The 23,749-nt window shown below is 40.1% G+C and overlaps 1 protein-coding gene across 13 annotated transcripts in view; it reads right to left on the bottom strand.

Annotated features, from left to right (window-relative positions):
* Positions 1-292: 292 nt before the first annotated feature.
* Positions 293-23,749, bottom strand: part of LOC135103450 (longitudinals lacking protein, isoforms A/B/D/L-like) — a 52,140-nt gene continuing 28,683 nt past the window's right edge. For 2 of the 13 annotated variants that reach the window (XM_064009740.1, XM_064009741.1), the window contains exon 5: positions 293-1,386. In XM_064009740.1, the coding sequence (XP_063865810.1) occupies positions 1,102-1,386 (285 nt within the window). In that variant the 3' untranslated portion in view covers positions 293-1,101. Of the gene's footprint in view, positions 1,387-7,438; positions 8,118-8,973; positions 9,222-9,701; positions 11,000-11,253; positions 11,556-11,873; positions 12,121-12,963; positions 13,731-13,932; positions 14,359-14,427; positions 15,411-18,242; positions 18,596-19,853; positions 23,219-23,749 lie in introns of those variants that run through there. The other 11 variants (XM_064009743.1, XM_064009732.1, XM_064009725.1 and 8 more) reach the window with 11 other exon arrangements.

Below are 23,749 nucleotides of genomic sequence, written 5' to 3'. Positions count from 1 at the left end.
AACACTATAAGAAATGAATATGCTCATTCGTAAACTACTGAACACACACACACACACACACACACACACTTCCATTAGATAATTAAGATTTGCCATATTACACTATGATAAAACAGTCAAGGAAATTGTGTTCTGAAAGAAATATAATGAGCACACACACATACACACACACTATTCCATTAGGTTACTGAGATTTTTCATGATACATATGATAAACCTGTAAAGGACATTGTGTTCTAAAACAAATACTAAAAACAAATGTGTAGTAAAATAAAGGTGAAAAGGAAAGACATTTATGAAATCATGTGTTTATATGACCCACACAAAGTACCAAACAAGGCCAATCATTATTCTTTTAAAATATAACCCTATTAAACATGTTGTCTAAATCACTGTTTCTTCACCTCCATTCAGTGTGCGAGGTAACGACCTACTGTTGTTCCTCACGTGAGGTGGTGAGTGAAGAAAGACACGACTGGCAGGCTAAGGACAGAACTACTGGCCCAACATGCTGCCTACACAGAGAGAGAGAGAGAGAGAGAGAGAGGGAGAGACTCATTTAGTCATATATTGTATCATAGAAATCTAACCCTGCCCACAATATTACTATAAAATATAGCAACAGCCAGTAGTGTGTGTCATTACTGTTAATAGCTAACCCTGTAATAACAACCTAATCAAATGTCTGACATGTGTTACATGGTCACAGACATACATTATCTTGCTATCCTCCTCACAGTACTAGCTCAAAAATAAAATATCAGGGATCAAAATTTTGATAATTATGTAGGATGAGCCTGATTTTCCATGGTTTTCTTCTGGATTTCCACGGAAATTTTAAGTTACCCAAGTTACAGCATTTTATATATCATGTAGCATGAGAGGCTTCTTTCATCCGCGGTATGAAAGTTTTACAGGTATGAACAAGTCTGTGAAGGTCCAGAAGAAAAGGATGAAAAATCATACTGGGAGAGGAGTCTAGATAATTAATGTAGCTACTGAAGGATGGACCTTTGTCTTTTGTAATATGTACAAAAGAGTGTGTGGTTCAGATAAGAGACTCAAGTCCCTGAAGAAAACTTTCTGTGTTGCATCACACACTTATCCAGTGTGCTCTGATCCCAACAGAACTGTTACCCCATCACACTGACTGGAGTCCCTTGAAAGGCCATCACCAGCAGCAACAGCTCTCTCATCATCCTCATTGTGATGGGCCCGGATGTGGTTTTTGAGGTGACCTTTCTGCACAAAGCGTTGGTGGCAGAAGCGACAGGTGTAGGGCCGCTCCCCTGTGTGGATCCTGGTGTGCCTTGCCAGGTGGGACGGGTACAGGAAACTCTTGCCACAAATCTGGCACTGGTACATTGGCTCCTGGTTGTGGGCGGCCTGCCAAAGGAATGACGTGAAAATGTTAGGTCTGTTGACAGGATACACAAGAATATTAATTCTAATAACTATAAGTCAATTGTTCCTGAAAAATCTGACAGACACCATGTGTTTGTTTGCATCTACATGGAAACATCATGCATTCATTAACAAATTATAATTGATAATGTTTGTAAGCTAAAATTATTCCCACAGCAGCTTTTGAATGTCATCAAAAGCATATCAGTAATACAGTAAAATCCCTCTCATCCGGCATTCGAGTATCCAGCAGCTTCAAGTATCCGGCACATTTTTTCCCAAGCCTTAAAATCAATAAAAAATCAATGTGTACTCATAAAATTGATTAAAATTCCCACGCGAGGCATACTTTGTCCCCTCGCCACCAGAGCGCACTGCTTCGCGCCACCCACGGCCCACTGCACTGTGTTTACTCAGTGACTCAGTCCCGCGTGTGCACTGTTTATCACCTGACGCCTTCACCATGCCTAAAGTTGTAGAAAAGAGGAAGCGTGTTGTGCTTACACTTAAGCATAAGGTAGACATTTGTCGACGATCAGAGAGAGGTGAAAGCAGACAGCAACTAATGGCGGAATATGGTGTGGGCTCATCAACTATTTATGACATTAAATCCCAAACGAAAAAGTTGCGGGATTACATGAAAGCCACCGACACCCCAAAGGCAGCGGAAAATCGTCACACACTGCAGTATCATCATGGTGAAATGATGGACAAAGTGTTATACGAGTGGTTCAGCTTAAATAGATCAGAAGGAGTCACAATTACAGGCCCAATGCTACAATTGTGTGTTGGTGAGTGTGAGATGGCAGCACGGGTGGCGGCGCGCGGCATGGCGATCAGCTGATCTTTGTTATGGTAAGATGCATGAGTGTAGGGTGGTGATTGTAGACATAATTTCACTTCTATTCAAGTATCTGGCAATATTCAAGTATCCGGCATGTCGGCGGTCCCGTTGATGCCGGATAAGAGGGATTTTACTGTACTGTCATAGTATCTAGCAATCATGGTACTGTACCTTAGTTGATGGGAGCTTCTTCACATTTCACATGATGTCACTGTGCCTCAGACTCCCTCCCACACAAGGTAGAAGCAAAAAATACTCTGAACCTACATAAATTTAACCAACATGTCATTCCCCAACAAGTCTTTCCTTATTAGTGAAGTCTTATATTTTACACACTATAAGATCTTTCCTTGAGAATGCAATAATGATCAAGACAAAACTTATTCTTCTTTTATTTTGTTTTTTTCATAATCATTCATTAGAGGGTGACTCCAAGCTCTTGTTAATAGTTGTACAGTTTCATCAGGAAGGCTGAACTAGCACAAAGTATCACTCAATGACAGCAAGAGCAGCAGTACACGGACATAAAGGGACTGGTGAAGAGTAATGGATCACAAATTGTGTTTGGACACACTAAGTCTAGGATATCATTGTAACCACCCATTCACACACACACACACACACACACACACACACACACACACACACACACACACACACACACTTGAGGTATGCATAATTTATATCATAGAAGAGGAAAAGGCTTAAACAGAATCACAATAAGAGAACAGTATCTTCAAAATCATCAAAACATCTTATTAATGAAATATCTATCAAGTGCAATTTTCTTTTCTCCACAAACTAAATTGACCAGATCACTTTCTCAGTTTTCTATTATTGGGAGCAGCACTGTAAGCAGGATATTTTTTATCTGTTTTTGTACCTTTGTTTGGTCTCCCTGACTTGTATGAAATGAGATAAATAAATAAGGAGATAAATAAATATGATAATTAGATAATAATAATAATAATAATAATAATAATAATTTCACTTCATATTAAATGGAAAATATTGTCAGGAAATGCATCCTAAAACTAAAGTCTATTCAGTGCATGTGAACACTCTATACATAATCCTTCCTTCATCCCATCAATCACATAAATATGTTTTTCTTCTCCCTATAAAAAATCACTACTGATGTCATGTCAGAAAATTTATCTCTTGAGTTATTCAAATGTGGTGGAAAGAATGATGGAGATTATGATTTGATGCAGTATCCACTGCTTCCTGATATCTCCCTCCAGTCACTCACCACATCCTCCCACATTTTAACCTCATCTCACCACTACCTGTACTATCTCCCACACCCCTCAAGCCAACAACACAATGCCTTCCTCAAACTCTTCTCTATTGTCTTCAGCTCTTCTTATCACCAAAATTCTTAATTCAGTTTCTTTTAACCAGTACCTCCTCATCCCTTTCTCTTCCATACCACCTCAATCCTTTTTTATCATCAGGAACCCCCATTTTTGTTTCCTACTTTTTGTCTCCTCCAGTTGACAGCACCCTCCCCTCCCTCAGCCTTGACCTCCACTCTTAATGCCATGGTGGGAACACATGTGGAGCTTGAGGTGGACTTTCTGAATGAAGCGCTGGGGGCAGGCAGGGCAGGCATAGGGCCTCTCCCCTGTGTGGATCCGCATATGTCGCTTCAGGTGGGAGGGAAACCCAAATGTTTTGCAACACACGTGACACATGAGTGAAGGTTCCTTCCGCAGAGGAACAGGAGCTGCACACACCTGGAGGAGACAATTATGTGGTGTTAGATTGGGTTCCTTGTGTTGTTTGTGAGCATTTAGTGTACAGGCGCTCAACTTTCATCTAATTCGGCACTGCAGATGACGGTATTCATGACAATGTATTCTCCATAATTAATTATATAGTTTATATGTCTTCTTGAACAAAAATATATATACTTTTCATAAAGTAAAACAAAAGAGAATGCAAATAACATGATTTTATAAATAAGAAATTAAATAAGATTAGATCATTATTTCTCATTTTTGTGTAAAGTTGTTGCTTCAGCTTGATTCATACACTAATGTATCTTTACACAATAATTTTCACTTCCAATACAATAGATGTTAAGCAGCATTCCATTTTACAATATTCTAAGCATAAAATAAAACAGCACGCATTGGATAAAGTTTTGTAATCAGTAATTTCAAAGGTGAAGAAACTTAGTAAAGTATTTCAGTCAGTTTACTCTTCACAACCTTAAATGTGACATGGTGATTCTGATGGTAATTTTATCAAGGAATGATCACAATAGAGATATCTCACTTATTACTGTATACACAAAGCATATATATATATATATATATATATATATATATATATATATATATATATATATATATATATATATATATATATATATATATATATATATATATATATATATATATATATATATATATATATATATATATATATATATATATATATATATATATATATATATATATATATATATATATTATTTTATTTTATTTATTTATTTATTTATTTTATTTTTTTGCATTATCTATCCTTGGAGAAACAACTCCAAATAAGAATTTATCCTCTTAAAATACCAGTAACTTTATGAAAAAATAAACTCCAAGAACAGAACAGTTACAAACAAAATATTGCAAGAAAAAATACCAGTATACAAAATACAAATAAAAAATTAAAAAAAGGTCCATATTTCCACATACTTCTTGATGTAGAAGCAAAATAATTTCATGTGTTGAGTTTGAGAACATGGAATGTGTGCTCAGGTAACCAAGAAAATCAAATTCTACAATATCCCAACCAGCAGAGAGTCAACACAGTCTTCATGGTGCAGCAGGTCCAGAGTTGGTGACTACACCATGGTTTGTCCTGATGTGCATCTGAAGGTTGGACTTTTGGTTGGCACGGTGGCTGCAGTAAGGACAGGGGAAGGGCCTTTCTCCTGTGTGGATCCTCATGTGCCGAGCCAAAAGGGAAGGGAAGTTGAATCTCTTCCCACAGATGGGGCACTGATGGAGACTGCTGGTGGGGGAGAGCTTAACCGGTGCAGCAGCTTGGGGGGAGGCCAGATGGACCGGGGTCTGTGGGAAGCAACACCAAGTGAGGGGAGGAAGTGTGCTGCATCTTGGCTGACCGCTAACATACAAGGATACAGAAGCCCATCCTTCCTCTTCTTCAGGAAAACAAATCCATCACAAACTATTATCTAACCAAAACATTCTGCATATGATGCCAAAAAACAAACACAACACCACTTTATACCTCTGGATGATAAGGCCTCTCATCTATACTTGGCATCAGCTGAACAAAACTACCCATCAGCACATGCATACATCCCCAGTATTGAAAAATATCCCTGGATAGAAATTAAAAACCAACCTCTAATGTAAATTAATGCCTTGGTGCAATAACAACTTCAGGTAAATTTATTAAATTCTCTATCAGACAAAAGACAGTACCTAACTGGCTCCTAATTCTCTGGTTATCAAATGTTTGTGGTGACTTGTCCTTCAGTTTCCTATGAGTTAGTGACAACATATTTCTTTCCTTGACAGCAGCTACAGGTCAATCTGGTTTAATGAAGCACTTAACAAATATATTGGTCTGAAAGTGAGGGATTAAGTGCCAAGATGTGGATTCATACTAATTTGTACATTAAATACGTAAAATGCAATGGATATAGCATTTGTATGAACTTTAATGGAAACGCACATAGCATAAAAACCCACCATATGCAGCAAATATTCATATCTTCCAGTTATGTGAACCAGATTTGGAGATTTGGATACAATGATTAGGCTAAAGTATCTAATGCAAGGAACAAGTCAAGACATTTCCAACTATTTTATAATTATTTCTATTTCATGATCTTCAGGAAAATATAAGTATCTCACAATGTGGAGAAGAAATCCACCTCGAACAACTCACACCAGCTACACATAGTAGAATGGTCTGGCTTCTTCCTAAGATTCCATTTATAGAGCTAGTAGCAATGCAGCTCAATAAAGGTAGAGTCTCTCAATGCCATTCATCATTCACTGGGAACCAAAATTGATTCTTGAAATGTTCCCTGTTGTAAGTTTTCCTTGTAGTGGCTGAACAGCTTAAGTTGACCAAACTCCACTTGAGCCATGACAAACAATATGGCTCAAAAGTAAAGGGACATGAACTGCCTTGCACATTTTCTTGTGGGGTGTGATCTGGGGCTACTCCGTCTTTCACATACACTTAACACTGGATCAATATCTCAGAGTTTCAAAACATGTTAAGGGCATTTCATGCTTACATAACTTGTCAGGCTTTGCATCATGTAAAGAACTGTGAAAATAGCTTGTGTAAACAATATGAGCCAAAAGGATGAGTGAAAAATAATGTTAGTATAAGTTCAATGGCAGATAGTAAAGGTAGTATGTATGCACATGAACATGCATGATTACAGTCAATAAATGTGCAATTTAAGACACCAGGGACAACAGAAAAAGGGTGCACACAGCAACCTGGTGTGTGTAGGTGTGGGTGTGTATATATATGTGTGTGTGTGTGTATGGGTGTGTGCGTATGCCAAAGCAGAGAACATTTTGCCATATCCTACAAACATCCCCTTCACAAGTATCCAAGCCCAAGGGAGACACTGACCTCACGCTACATCATTCTCCGGCAAAGGCAATGCTGGATGGTAGGAGAGCACGTGTCGATTGATGTACTCCCTGCGTGTGGTGCGGTAGGTGCAGTGAGGGCATGGGTATGGCTTCTCCCCAGTGTGTGTACGGTAGTGGCGGGCCAGCAGGTATGGCCACTTAAATACATGACCGCACACCTCACAAGGGTATACTTTGCTACCACTGTTGTTGGCTGAGTCACCAGCTGCACTCATCTGCCGGAAGGATCCTAAATTACCCACAAGTCCTCCACCATGTCGCTTCACCCCACACACACACACACACACACACATATCCATACCTTCCATTGTTTTGATATATACTGTTATTTTCATCAATATTGTTTTTTTCCATTTTTTCATTGCAAAATTTACACTTACCAAATAATGACATAGGTTATACCATTTTTAATCTGTTGCTGTTGATTCACTTCTAGAATCTGCACCCTCCTCCTCCTCCTTCTCATAATTATCAATAGTCTCACTAAGCTGGAGATTATAAATTATAACTTATAGGCAATAGGCAATGAAATAGATTTTGCTCCAAACACTTTAATGGAAACACACCATTATCAGAAAAGAACAAATAGTTAGCATACTTTTTACCTAGTCAATATTATATATATTTTTTTAATGAATAAAGTAAGCTAGATACAGCAGACACTTTTTATTCCCAGTAATAATTATCTCTTCTTAATACCTACTGAGTCACAGAAAGTTTTGTGCAATATTATACACACTTTATCATATAAAAAATTACAAAAGAATTATGCAAGATACTGAGAATTGTTCAGGCTTCTTTATTTGGTCACTTCGTCAATCCCAATTCTTTCAACTTTTAAAAACCAACAACTTGAGCCAGCAGCCTCCATCAATCCCTACAGCATGGCATCAAGCACTGTCCTGGACTGTGTTAAAATGAGGGGTTGGATGCCATCTGAGTGGTTATGGTAGCTGCCCCTGTGCTGCCTCCAGCTTGTGGTGGTGGCGATGCAGGATGTGACTGCGTATCATCTCCTTGCGGTTGGCACGGTAAGGGCAGTAAGGACAAGAGAAGGGCTTTTCACCAGTATGAGTTCGCATGTGGCGCTTCAGCAGCCACTCCCAGCGGAACTTGTGGCCACAGATAAAACATTGGGCCTCCTTGGACTGTTTGTGGTGGGCTTCCTGAGGGTGTTGTGGCCCACCAGCCAACAGCAAGTCATTCAGTGCGATCTGTGAGAGGAGAGACTACCATCAGTAACCCAACATTCAAAAAACAACCTGACACCACCAATTGCCAAAGTCAGTTCTTTATGCCACATGAGGCATTCTTCTGCTTCCATAAATACGGGTGAGAAAACATCTAGAAACTTGGAAGTAATGTCAGTGGTATCAACAAATGGTGGAACTGAACAATAACAAGCCATTTCTTGCAAACATATATACGACATAATACTTTACACCAAAGCACAGATCATAGCTAGCATAGCAGTTATGAATAAGTTACTGATTCCCAAAACAAGCAATTAAAACTTAATTATCATACTTCATTGTTATTGTGAGAAAGAAAAATCTTCTGAGAACATTACAACTTCCTCCTACAGAGAAACATACACACCCATGACCTGTTCATCTCTATCTTTTACTTCACATATATATATATATATATATATATATATATAAATCGTCATATTTCACATGTTAACTGTTTGAAAATTATCAATTTAATTCATATATAATTGTTTCATCCATTTTATATATTTATGTACATGGTCAACACCACAGTTATATGAAAACAATATCTTATCTAGATACAGGAAATCTCCTCTCATTGAAGCACCATATAACAGTCAAAGGAGTATTCAGAGTGAGATAAACTCACTGTAAAATGTAATGCTGCTAACAAATGTCTTTCCTAAACCACCACATTTCATATTATAACAAATTAATAAGTTCCTTTAAGGTGTGTATTAGTACCATGTCTTTCTACTGTTAGAAATTACTACATGCTTCACATTAGTCTTAGGCCATAGTACTGAGCAACATCCAAGACCAACTGGCAAGGCAACCAGAAGAGAATGCAACCTACGAGGGAGGAGGCTGGCGGATCTGGTCCAGGTGCAGGGCAAGAATGTGCTTCGTCACATCAAACTTTTGAGCAGCAGCATAAGGACAATGGGGACAACTGTAGGGCCTCTCTCCTGTGTGTATCCGAATGTGGCGCTGCAGGAGGCAAGGCCATCGGAAGACCTTCCCACAGAAGTCGCAGCGTGGACCACCACCACCACTTCCAATACCTCCACCACCACCACCACTGCTGGCCTCGCTGACACTGGCCTGTAGGGAACAGTGGTGTCAGTCACGGAGAGACAGTAACCAGAAATCACTGCCACTTTCTGGCCCTGATAAAGTTTACAGTGACCAGGATTTATTTTTTTACTACTTGAAAAATTAAAGGCTGGGAATTCCTTGAACATCTTTCATCACAGCATACTCTTTACAGCTTTTCTGTATTTCTTGTTAAATGCTGAATACATAAGAAAGGTTTGTGGTTAGTGGTGATGCAGAAGACAAATCTGAATATGTAGTGTCCCTTGTACAGCAATTGTCATCCTTGTATGTTCACCTTTACCACACACACAGCCCTACACCTTTCCTTCTTGCTATCCAGTAAAGAAACAGCACATTGCTAGACGTGACTTTACTCACCAAGTACATCACAGAAATCTATTCCACTGTATCCTTCCATGATGGATTTTGCATATCGAGTAGTCAAAAGATTTGGAGTCCAACATAGGTTGAGAGAGAGAGTCAACATTTAAGTCAGCCATCTTTTATGGATCCCCAAAACAACAAAGGTACATAAGAAAATAAACATTGCTGACATCCCTATACTGGATCATTGCACCATTCTTGTCAAATGACATCAATAATTGAAAACAAAACTTGGTAAATTAATTTAAACTTGGAAAATTTCAACATTTCTCCATTATTAATATTTTGAGGTAAGGATGATACACTAAAATAACCTTACCCACCATCCTCTTCCTCACCAGTCAGTATCACACTGGCAGGGGGTAAGGATGCCTGGGCTTGGCTTCCCTGAGTAATGGTCATCACTTGCTAGAAAGCCTCATAGAAACTTTCAAATAATAAGATTTGATTCCCAGAGGATATCATAAAAATCAGCAATATCTTTAGCTGAAAAGGTATGTTTCATATACAGTAGTATGTTTTACAAGCAGCAGAGAAATAATATAGAACTCATCAAACAATACATAACAAAATACAGTAATAAATCCTGGAGAAGGACACCCACATTTGGGTCACACTATGATAACTAAGGCAACATGTATCTCCCTTTTGTGATTAATGCAAAACTGATGTCTTTTCCTTCCAAAACTTTCAGTCTTGCTCTTTCTTTTTACTTTGGTATACATGCATCATGCTAGTCTACGAGAAACTTTATGTCTAATACCTGAAGCTCAGTGTAATGAGCTTCTAATTATTGCCTTCCTGAGATAGTGTATATTTTCAGGGTCTTAAGGAAATATAAAACCTTAAAGTATGTAGTCTTGTTTGGGCACTTTAGTCTGTTGCTCTTACTGGCAACAGTAGTATTCTTGATAACTGCTAATGACATCTACAGTACCAGCAGTGTCACAGGCACAACAGTCAGAAGTCTCTAAGTGAGTATTATGGTCAATATCAATATAATCACATCATCACCAGGAGGTAGGAGTCTTGTGTACACATCTGAGGTGCCGCTTCAATATTTCTCGCTGGTTGAATGAGAGGGGGCAATGTGGACACTCATATGGCCTCTCGCCGGTGTGAGTTCTTTCATGGCGGACAACCTTTGAGGGAGTGGTAAACCATTTACCACAAAATTGGCAAGCATACTGCTTTCTGCCATCAATGAACTGCTGGTATTCAGCAAGGTCTACTTGCTGCTGTTCCTGAGGCTGTTGCTGCTGCTGCTGTTGCTGCTGCTGTTGGTGGTGCTGCTGCTGATGCTGTTGTTCTTGATGACGTTGCTGTTGGTGATGGCACGGGACCAACGTGGCCCCACTCCCTCCCTCACCACCACTACCACCACCACTCCCTGGGTTTACCTACAATAGAGAGAAATCAACATAATCAGCAACTTAAGCTGCCATACGAATTTTTCTCCAAACATCCACCTGATTTACATTTCATTCACAGCAACAATTTTGTAATCCTAACAGATTTCTCACTTTGCCAGTGAATGTATACGGGGAGCTTATGATGATAACGGTTCAAAGTAAATGAAAGAGTAGCTTAGAACTCAGCAGAAAACTGCAACAGGAAGTTCCTTAAGTTTCACTGCGAGACCTATGGTGCTCACTGTGTGGCAGAGGCAGCTAACTCCATATGTTTCATCTTGACATGTCTGTAAACATTGCCACTCTGGGCACTACGGAAGGAGCAGTGGGGGCACGCAAAAGGCTTCTCTCCAGTGTGAGTGCGAAGGTGACGACCTAAATCCACAGGCCGTAGGAAGGAGCGGCCACAGTGAGGGCATGTCTGACCACCCTCACTGACTGCACCCCTGCCCTGTAGCGTCCCCGAGAGCTGTAGGACACGGCTGGGTGCGGGGGTCAGGCGCGTCACCAGGTGGGAAAGGTTGGCGCTGGATGATGCCCCAGCCTGCAGGAAAAATAAGTCAGGCTTCAGTATAGACTTTGGGTCTGCACTGACATCAACACACAGCATGTATTCCATAACTGCTGAACACACCAAGGCCAAGCTCTGTTCTCATCTGTTGGATCAGTTTGTTATGGTAATGGTGCTGACATGTGGTTGAAGGGGAATGACCGCATATTTCTATACCGTCATCAACCCCAAGACTTTCTTACAAACTCACCACAAATAGTTAAGTAAAAAGTCAGTCAAACTTGCAAAAGATGCAGCCATGTCATCACCAGGACTGATGTCACAGATATTCTGTCGCTCAATGATTACTACCTGGCAAGGGGAGACGGTCTGCATGTCGTGCCTGCATATGTTTGGTGACATTCCCCTTCAGAGCAGCACGGTATGGACAGAATGAGCAAGTGAATGGTCTCTCTCCGGTGTGAGTGAGCTGGTGAGTCTTCAAATTATATGCTCGGTTGAAGACTTTGCCACATATGTTGCAAGGGTGCACCTGGGTGCTGGCCGGTGGTCGCAGCACGGCCTCCTCCAAAGGCCCACCTGCGGTCACAGCCCTCACCTGCCAAGGAACACTGGATAAGTTCCTGGTCTAGTCTCAGCACAAACCTTTATTTCTAACACCAAATGATTTAAGACACATTTTTTACCCTAACCTAAATGTATTTAAAATCATGGAGCATTCATCACAAAATCTGAACTCATTTAATCACTTTCCTCATGGTACAGCCATAATTCAGTATAGTACCTGAGGATTCCTTTGTTATAATTTCAAGTGAAACATACCTCAACGCTTTTTTTAACTGTGTGTGTGTGTGTGTGTGTGTGTGTGTGTGTGTGTGTGTGTGTGTGTGTGTGTGTGTGTGTGCGCGTGCGTGTGTGTGTGCACGCAAAGCTTCATGATGAAAAGTAAAACATTCTCTAGCATGATCTAAACCAGAGTGCAGAGGATCCACTTCTTTAGCACCAACAACAACAGATTGTAGTGGTGGTGGTGATGGTGGTGGTAGTAATCGAAGGGAGAGTGAGGACAAAAAAAAAGTAAATAAATAAATAAATAAATAAGTAAATAAATAATAATAATAATAATAATAATAATAATAATAATAATAATAATAATAATAATAATAATAATAATTAAACTAAATGAAAAAAAAGACAGCTCCATGTAAAATTTATTTGATTCTGATCATTTTCTTCTATTCACAGATACCATTTTCTAGCAAATACACTGACAATATATATATATATATATATATATATATATATATATATATATATATATATATATATATATATATATATATATATATATATATATATATATATATATATATATAATAATGACAATAATGAATAATTGAATAATGACATTCTTTGAAAAAAATGACACTAAAACTGAAACTGAGAATATGCAATATTTATTCAGTTCTCTTTAAACAAATAATATACAATACAATCTCAAATGCATTTTTTATCTTTATTTCTAACAAACACAGCTTATTCCAGTATGAAAGACTGGCTCTGGTTCCTCCAATTAGACTGAGCCAAAATTTTGGCAGTATAATTTTCCTAACCCAAGCAAGGTCTGGTGATGTGCTGAGGCTGTACAACAAACTGAGAACACTATTTCATCCCATAGAATCTCACTGGTAAATTTACAATGTGGAAGCAAAATCACAGTGCATTAACATGTCACTCTCTGAGGCAAATTTATGTAACTTTTTACACATAAAAGTATACAGTTGGTGTATGTATTAAAAGCATATTTTCTTTTTCCAGCAATGAATTTTTTACAATTTTTTTCTCATCTGAAACATTCACTGCCATGGAAAAAAAATCATAAAATTATCACTGTAATAAAAACTGCGCATTTGTTACAGAAAAAAATCTTTTAGAAGCTTGATGTTGGTGCCTCACAGTCTGAGGCAATCAAGGCTATTCTTGTAAGGGGTGCCACTTGCGGAGGTGAGAATGTAGAGTGTCCTTGCGACTTGAGCGATAGTTACAATGGGGGCAGGGGAATGGCTTTTCCCCAGTGTGAGTGAGGATGTGGTTATCCAAGTGCTGTCTGCGGTTCTTTCCAGTAAAGGCCCGCTGGCAAACAGGACACACCACTGAGGTCACCTTGAGCATGCCATCTCCTCCCAGCGCTGGAGCAGCCCGCGTTCCCTGCAACACACCCAAGACAGTCCTTAGCACTTCCTCATATCAATCTCTCTTCTATAACCATCAAAATTTGCCATTCAAAGACTCAAAACCTTCTCCTCTTAGGAGGAATCCTTAACATCATGCACATAACAGATGAACAATATTGATTTCATGGACACTGGCTGCAAATCAAGTATGCAGCCTCTCTGTATATCTGTATTGCCTTTTAGTGTCCTGGTTGACCCTGGTGGACACCAGCTGTCAAAGTCTGGGCTTGCTGGTGTGCACCCTCCCTCTGCTGTGATGTTTCCCTCTGTTGCACCACTGCGTCATGTAACAAACTTCCATGGTCAAAAAGCATAAGATCTCTAATGGCTCGTGGGCTACTGTTTCTCATCCTGGGCTGGGTCTCCCTTGGTCCCTGACCACTGCTTCCTGCAGCCACATCCTTGTGCATCCTGGCAATATGGATTTTGAGGGTGTCCTGCCGAGATGAGCGGAAGGGACAGTGTGGGCAGGTGTAGGGCTTGTGGCCCGTGTGAGTGGCGATATGTCTCTCCAGAATCTGTCGACGGTTGCGGCCCCCAAAGGCCTTTCCACACACTGGGCACACCAGCGAAGCCACGTCTCCAAGTCGGACAGCCAAGCCCTGGAAAACACAGCTACACTCAGCCAGGACCTTCTTAGTGTTTGCAGCAGCACCCCTGCACACACATCTCATGCTGCACCATAAACTGAGGTGCTAAGTCTACATATCAATACTATTTTTCTCCACAAACAGCATCAGTATGAGGTTAATAATGCGCTCTCAGGAGTATTTCTTGAAACATATCTCACACCCACTTTCTGTACATAAATATCCAACTCCATAATTTTGATGTGAAATTCATAAAACAATATACAGAATTTGAGAAAATTATACCTATCAAAGTTTTTAGACAGTGAAAGTTAAGAAGTAAAGTGGTAGACTTTCATATTTTTCACCATAGGAAAGAATCAATTTGCTGAATGTTTCCCTAGATACTTCTTCACAATACAACACAACAATCCAGACATGAGACAAGTGTCACCACAGCTATCTAAAATGGCAATCTGAAGACCATCTACTCAATCCTATCCATTATTATCCACTGAATACCCTGGTAATCAACATCCCCTGCTAAGTTTCAAGCATCCAAACTACCTTGCCTTTCCCACATGAAGCTGTTGCTCCCACTCTCAGTGTCTGGAAACAGAGCCAGCACTATTAAACTGGTGCTGGAAAGTACTGCCAGAGGCAGCAGGATACTGCTGCTCTTGCTGTTGTTCCTCTATATTTCTAATGGAGAGATTTTGACCATGAGGCAAGAGAGGAACAACTTGCTGGCCTAATTCTCGAGGAAAATGAGGTTGATGTCCAGTGCTGCCAAAGTGTTGGTTTTGGTGATGATGGAGAGCATTGCTAGCTGTGCTCTGACCATGGTGAATGCTCTTTACATGGCGTCTCAGATTGGACATTTGGTTGGCGCGGTAAGAACAGTGAGGGCACCTGAAAGGTCGCTCCCCTGTATGCACAATAACGTGTCTCTCATACAGCTGTTGGCGTCCCGGCCCAGTGAAGGTCTTGGGGCAGTTTGGGCAAGAGAGGCAGGCAGGTCCACGCACACTCCCACCACCACCACCACCACCGCTGCTGCCCTCCTGGTGTGGGGCAGCTCTACCCTGCAAGATACAAGGCAGCTCTAACACCAGCACACCACTGCACAGCTGCTGTCATGTACTTGGGTGCATTCACAAAAGCAATGTGAATACAAGGCTAGCTATTACTGAAAATAAAATGAAACCTCTAATACATAGTTCATAATTCTGTCGTGTGCCACTTGAGCTATGCTCCATTCCTTTTGTATGCAATGTTTTCACTTCAGCAATTTTTCATATTCCATCATACTCTTATTAGTTAATATGAAGTGAATTTGCAAAAATATACAGATAAAAAGCATTCACCTCATGACTGACAAAAAGATTGCATGCATTCCTGACCTTACACCAATATGCAGTACACCAAGGTACAGCATCAACTTTCATTGTATACAAATACACAACTTGCTTGCATGAATGACTGTCATTCTACTTATGTGTTTAATAAGGCAAGAATCTGAGTTCAGTATACAATACTTGCTGTCTCTTGAGATTTACATGAATTCATCCTTTACTGCACTGGTGATGTTTCCCCCCAGCAAGCTACAAAGGGCCATCAAGGCCACTTCAGGCTGTATCACTGATGTGTAAAGTTTTAGGACAATATCACTAATTTTTTTTTTTTTTTTTATGCAACATGATAATCCAAGCTGTTCAAAGATGAATCATCATTTCATAAGGAAATATGAACACTAACTACCAACAGAAATAAAAGACATGTATGCAAGGGAACAGTCCTTTAGCTTCCACCAGTATTTCATAAATAATGTGGGTAATTCTGATGTACATTATTTTTGCAACAAATATTTTCAAGACCTGAAGCATTAAGAAATATTACATAAGTGACATTAAATTCAATGTAACTGGTCCATACATCATATTACATGACAATGCATGGAATAAAGATTTCAGGGATGCCTGTATTTATGGTAAGCAGCATGCGAAAAGCAATTAGTAAGATTCGATAAAATTTAGAAAAAAATACAAAGTAAAGGCTGCAATAAAGAAGTATCTGAGCCATCAAATATTTCCTCCCACTAAAGAGCCCATAACTTTGCCTTGTAGTTCTTAATGCATTTGTTTCCATTCACTGCTCTTCACACATGGAGCTCAGACAAAATTAAACACCTATGTAATAATATCTATGATTCAACAATATGGTAAAGCCTCCAGTTAATTTCTTAGGGCAGTTAAGGAATTCCAAACTATTTCAATCTTATAACTCTTCTTTTTATTTTTAATGAACAAAAAATAAGCCACACTGCTGGAAAAATTTACACTGAGACAGATCGCTTCATCCTTTCAACACTACAACACTGTCTGAAACATCACCATTAGAAAACACTACAGCAGTCAGGATAATCACCATGACAACCAGCTGTTTTTCTGATGGTCTTCAACTCAATATGAGTCATATAAGACTTTAATACAACAGTTCAAGTGACATCCCTTAAGTAACTACCCAACAAGCAACTAGGTCCTGACATGTGCTTACATGTCCAGATAGCACATTTAAACTTGTAGAGGTTACTGTGAGCTATAAACTGGAGGGATCTCATTTGGATATCAATATAAATTTGTGCATGTATAACTAAGCATAATCATAACCAAAAGAGAAAAATAAAGGATATGAAAAATAAAAGCTATTCTTATCATTACAAGCATCCTTATCTTTGGTTCCTCACTCTCATCTCTGAGATGTCCCTCATTTATAAGTACCCTTTACTCTTCCCTCTTAATGCTTTCCTGAGTGACCTCTCTCTCATGCACACTTAGGCTTTTCTGTTTCTACAAATCCAAAATTCATGCTAAGAATTTTTTTGTCTTCTTATGCAATTCACCATTACTGTATCCTTATACTTCCTGCAGTCCACTACTACCCTAATCTGTAATAAATCTTCTTCTCTCACTATCCATATTTTAAAATTCAATGCCATCAAAAAATTATATAAAAATAGATAATAGTAATAATAATAATAATAATAATAATAATAATAATAATAATAATAATAATAATAATGATAATAATAATAATAATAATAATAATAATAATAATAATAATAATAATAATAATAATAATAATAATCTGGTCATTCTTAATAGCACCACTAATCAATTTGCTATTCAACACATAGTGAAATCACCAATCAGTTTCCTTGCTTGAAATGTCTTTTTCCTTTACATTGTACATTAGAGTAACCTCTTTCTATAATATAATGACTTTTCCTTCTTTTCATTTTTCAGACCCTCAATAATGTACTTTCTCTACTCTCAAATAACATAACTTTTAATCTTTTAACTTTTTTCTTCTTTAGCTCTCCTTTACATACACGTATATCTTATGCCAAAACAGCATTCAAATATACCACCATTTCAAAATATTCAAGTCATTGTAACCAAAACTTTATTCAGTCAAAAATAATCTGAGCTCTTTTGATCCAACAAAGCATCACTTCACTCAAACAGAATCACTTGTGTCCCCAAAGATTTGAAGTGTACCTTTACAACTCAACTTAAAACAAAGAACTCCATATAGATAGTTATTTTTCAAAATAAGATGACAATTTATATATGAATGTTGAGAAAAAGTAAATGCACCCAGGCATGGATGGCCTTAAGAAGAAGCTTCCTGCTGGTTAGGAACTGCATGATGGTGGCGGAGGTGACGGTACAGGTTACTTTGGCGATTACAGCGAAGGGGACAGAGCGGGCAAGCAAAAGGTTTTTCGCCAGTGTGAGTGATGACGTGGCGTTCATACCGCTGCTTCTTGCCTGGGCCCGAGAAGCTCCTCTGGCAGTAAGGACAGAGCACCACCTGCAAGGACAACACTGCACTCAGACCACCACCATGTCCTTCCAAAAAGCATATCTATCCAGCTTTACTATAAAAATTCTTCCCACATATTTCTTCTGAGCCTTTGACAACTTGCAGTAGAAGCAGCATTTCATTATCAGGACGGTACATGGTCCTGAGCAGTGGTGACAACAGGATGTCTTTGAGGCTGGTGGTCAAGGTGTGCAATGTGGTGGGCAGTGAGCAGTGAGGGATGAGCACAACGAATGTGTCGGTAAAGGTTACTCCTACGGTTGCAGGCGAAGTTGCAGTGTGGGCAGGTATGGGGACGGTCACCCGTGTGAGTCAGCATGTGGCGCTCAAGATCAGCTTTTCGGATGAGAGAACGTCTGCAAATGCTGCACTCGAACCCCACCTGCAGAACAGAAAATAGGCCTCAGTCTCCAGTGCCAGCAGCAGGTCACTGGCCACAAAAAAATGCCATGTCCCATAGAAAACAACATTGGTTGTACTGGGCAAGGAAGACAAGGTCACATCTCACAAACTATTGAGGCCCAAATTGCTGGGTTTCAACACCATCTTATTTTTCATGAAAAATTGCAGATGTGGATGGATTTCATTTTAGAGTAAAGGATGTGCATTGCAGCTAAAAACTGCTGAGTCTAGTTGCATGATATGTCAATCAACACAACTGAATTAATTCATGAATAGCAACTTTTCTCATATTGCAATAGCACAGCATGGTAAAGCAGTGATTTAAAAAAAAAACTTAAAATTGGCAAGAAGAAACAGCTTTCCAAAGAATAAAACCAACACTGCTTGATAGCACATACTTCTCAATGAAGCGACATCCACTGACTAACAACACACCATCCATCACAACTTGCAAGAATTAAACAGCAGCCACTCCCAGATCCAGCAGATGTCAGTGGATGCTGTGATCAAAAGGGATGCTAGATGTAGCCTCTGCTGAGGTTGCATCATGACTGTGGTGATGCCGCAGCATATGTCTCTTCAAGTTGCTCTTCTTGAGACAGCGCATTGGACACTCTGAGCACTGGTATGGCTTTTCTCCAGTGTGTGTGAGCAGGTGATTGTACAAATTTTGACGAGCATTGATTCCCTTTGAGATAAAGCCACAAAATGGACAGCCCACATCTGAGCCATTGCCAGGCAGGCACCTCAAGTTCAGAGACTCTCCCTCAGAGGGCACCAACAGCTGGGCCTCCCCTCTGCCTTCCCAGCCTCTACCTTCTCCCCTGCCTCCCCCAGCTGCTGCCAGCACACCGCTGCTGTCCTGAAATATAAAGGACAGGGCATTGGTGTTGGCTGGGTCATTGCCAAGGAACCACATCAGGCACGCTGATTTGAACTACTATTACATTCCTAACATGTCACACTTATGAAAAAAATTTACTTCTCCACTTTATTTTTCCTTTGGTTATGCCCCACAGCCCCAGTACTACATTACAAGAAGCTCTGGTGTTTCCCTATTTCTCATTCACTAATTCTGCACATGACAGAAAGGATAGGCTGCATTGTATATTTTTGTTTTACACTACTTATCAGTACCAACTTCCTCCATTACAAAAGACTCAGCCTTTTCTTCAACTTGAACCACACTCATCATCATTTATCTAAAACAAAAACCAGAATGAGGAAAAATCTAACAATTTGCACAAATACCAATGTTTATTTCTACTTAACACAATACATTGTTACATATTTGCACAGAATTTTTACATCCAAGTATAACTAGTTTGTACAATTCAACAAGAAAATAATACAAAATTATGTTATTTTTATTTTGATAATGTTCTAATGAGCTCTTCCCTTGAAAAAAGAAAAAAAGGGAAAAGAAAAATGTAAATACTGACATGAAGGAAAAGAAAGGAAAATACTGACAATCAGTCAACAAGCAAGGTTGAGCTGATATGGAAGGGTATGTAGACTTCCATCTCCCAGGAATAAATCAATCTCAGTGTGTTGCAAGAGGCTATGGAGCCCCTGAACTCAGGGTTTGAGTAGCTGGTTGGTGGACCAACCGTGTGTGTCGTGATAAATTCCCACTTTGGCTGAACCTGAGGTGGCAGTGTGGACAGCAGTATGGCTTCTCTCCTGTGTGGGTCCGCACATGACGTTCCATTAAGAAACGTCTCTTTGGCCCGCTGAACACCTTACCACACACCTCACACTCCATGAAAGCCTCTCGTGCTGAAGGATCACCTGAGGTGGGCAATAAGGGAGGCTGCTGAGAAGGAAAGATGCCAGTGCTCAAGGAAGGTTCTGTCTTCTTTGGGTGCAGAGCTCTGCTCCAAAGACTGTAGAGGGATGACCTCTGGAAGACAGTAAGACTTCTGTCACCATTCATTTGATGCAAATGATATCACTAGCAATTCTATCTATGGTAAGGATTGTGAGGATTTGTATCCCCTCATCACTGCCTGAGGCTTTCATGTGATGCTTTTTACTATGATACTACTGTGTCTATGGTGAAAAATTTAATAAGTTGACTTGCATATCTTTTGAGTCTTGATCTACATTAAAGCACTCATCCCTTCCTCCCTGTGTGAATGAGGCAGTCACAGGAACAGGGGGAGAGGGCTGGGAGCCTATAGTAGGAACCCCAACACCATGCTGGAAAAATATATGACGTGTCAGATTATTGCGAATATTTGCTCTGTGAGGACAGTAAGGGCAGGCAAATGGCTTTTCCCCAGTATGGATTATCATGTGGCGGCGCAGACGAAACTTGAACTTATGGCCCTTGAATGCTTTACCGCACACTGTGCATGAGGCGCTGCCCTCCTGCCCAGCCACTTCCTGCAGGGGTGCCACCAGCGAAGGGCTCCAAGTGTTCCCGCCAACACTTGCCTGTAACAACACACTTCATCAGTCTCACAGTAAGCAGGGCACCCAATCACACCTCAATGTTAAACAAAAATAAAGTCTGTCAGACTGCTGAAAATTAAAAGGAGTTTTCTCTCTTTGATGTACACATCAAATGCATCATGACAGCACCACAGCATGATGCTCAGCAACTCAGAAAAGCACCACTGCTCCCATAACATCCATCCCTCACATGCCCACATATGCAATGTACATCCAGAGTCAGTCCGTGTACAAAAGGTTTCAAATTATTCATTCTGTTGCTGGATTTCAGGAATATCATGCTGTTGTTGCTGTTGCTGTTGTAGCTGATGTTGCTGCTGCTGCTGTAGCTGAGATTCGCCAGCCAGGTGAAGCTGCTGGATCTCTTCCTGCAGCTGGTGAGGCAGTGTGGCTAGTGTGGCAGCAGCAGCCAGAGCATGCAGCCTGGGGGTGTGCACCATCTTCACATGACGGGACACATGGTCTCTGCGGGCAGCACGGTAGGGGCAGTGTGGACAGTGGTAGGGTTTTTCCAGAGCGTGCGTGGTGGACAGGTGGCGAGTCAGCACGTACTGGCGGTTGGGACCCTGGAACCTCTTCCTGCACAGCGGACACATGACGGACCCGTCCCCCTGCAACACACAATGCTGTCAGCACTGGACCACCACAGCAACCACCACCCTGTAGCCAAGCCTCACCAATAACACTACAAGATTTACAAGACCATAAATTAACCAAAATCAAAGACTTTCAGACTTTTAAACCAGCAGAAAATCTTGTACTGTCAGAATCCAGCCAAACCTGCAGGTTCTGAGGATGAGCACCATTAAGCAATAACCACACAGTGGATAAAGGAAAATTCATGGCTTGCAAATCCTTTCTTATCCTATTCTTGAGAAGACAACTGAGTTATGATTTGTATTTTCTAAGCCATGTTGCATCAGAAAGACCTTCAACTCATTGTTGAGACTGAAGGAAAAATAAGTTCCACATATATTGATGAGTTCACTTGAACACGTCAATAAAAACATCAGGTAACTAAACCTTTATAAAAAAGGTGATTATTTCAACAGCAAAACCAATGAATCAGAGATAATATCAATCTACAGTTTGTACAACTGTGTGTTATGCTGCAACATAACAAAAGTCAGGGAAAAGCAATTTCCATGATCTTACATTCATCACAGATGAACATTTTTTTTATCTGTTTACAAATAACACAGACTCACAGCTTTTCTAGTTTTCTGTTTATAAGGCATTACCAATGTCTCTTTGTTCAATTTATAGTGTATATTTCAAAAATTCAAAGAATTGAACAGGTTTATGTCTACATAATTTACCACAGAAGCAAATGCATATTTTGAGTTGCATACTTGGTATATGTGTACACATCAACTCAAACTACTGATAGATTTCACTAGAACATGTCCTGGAAGAGCAACCTTGAGGTATACTTTTGCAGTTAGTTTCCAGCATTATCTATACTGAAATAGTCCCAGTAAGGTGCAGCAAGAGCTGGCAATAATGATATTTCCTGCACTGCTAGCCAAAATACTGATGTGCATACTGTTAGTAATGAGCAATACGAAGCCTCCTCTCACACAACCAAAGGTAAAAAGTATCTTGCAATGTAATTTTCTTAAAAATTCTATGCATAATAAAAACAAATGCTTCACTGTCTATAATCATAATAACTGTATGATTTTATTCAAGTGTATTTTGGTGTAAAATATCTGATGCTGCACTTTGACACAGTGAAATGCAGATAATGTATGCTTATATAAATCTATGTAAGTCAGGTTTCTCCAGTTGGTTCTGGAAGGCTGTGATGTAGCTCTCTGTGTAGCCCTGAGGGCTCTTGGTTATGCTGTTGCTGTTGATGGTGGTGATGGTGGTGGTGAATATGGGAGTGTGGCCGCAGCAGACTTGGGCTCTCTGGGTGACGGGAACGCATGTGTCGAGTGAGGTTGCTCGAGATGTTGGCACGGTAAGGACAGTGAGGACAGCCGTAGGGTTTCTCCCCAGTGTGGGTCCGCATGTGGCGCCTGAGGAGGGTAGAATGGTATGGCCCTCGGAAATCTCGCCTACAAATGGGACAAGTAGCCATGCCTGGCCCAGATGGGGGTGTGACCACGCCCACCAGCCCTGCCTGCGCTGCCATCAGCCCCTGCAACAACAGGAAGGCTCTCAGTCCCCATCTGGGCCCTACAAATCCTGACATCTGTCCACAAAAACCCATTATTGTAATAATGATCAGGACACAATACTAATCTAATCACATCATATTGCTGCAACACTGGGATCACAAACTTCACTATTGTGTACTGTGTAAACTAAGTTTTCAACAAGCGAAACATTTCACTTGCAACAACAGCAATTTAGCAAATACTACCCATAGAGAGGGTTGACACACTGTTGTCTATTCATTCCAATAAATGATATTGACTCCACAAATCTTCTGCATACTGTCTCCATTTTATGAGAGAAAGGAAAAAAGCAAGTCCTAAATGGCTCAAAGCATAGCACAAATGGAAAGAGAACAGTGCAGCCTTTTCACTGGATACACCAAGCAATCCCTCATTTTTAAGTCACACAAAATGGACGTCATTTTAATTTTAGGTACACTTAAGGCACATTACTCTAATTTCTCAGTGCACAGAAAACCCTCACACACAAAACAACATACAGAGCAACAATG

This window comes from Scylla paramamosain, chromosome 9, assembly GCF_035594125.1.
Source record: "Scylla paramamosain isolate STU-SP2022 chromosome 9, ASM3559412v1, whole genome shotgun sequence".
NCBI classification, from domain to species: Eukaryota; Metazoa; Arthropoda; class Malacostraca; order Decapoda; family Portunidae; genus Scylla; species Scylla paramamosain.
This window is presented reverse-complemented; position numbering and strand designations above follow the sequence as displayed.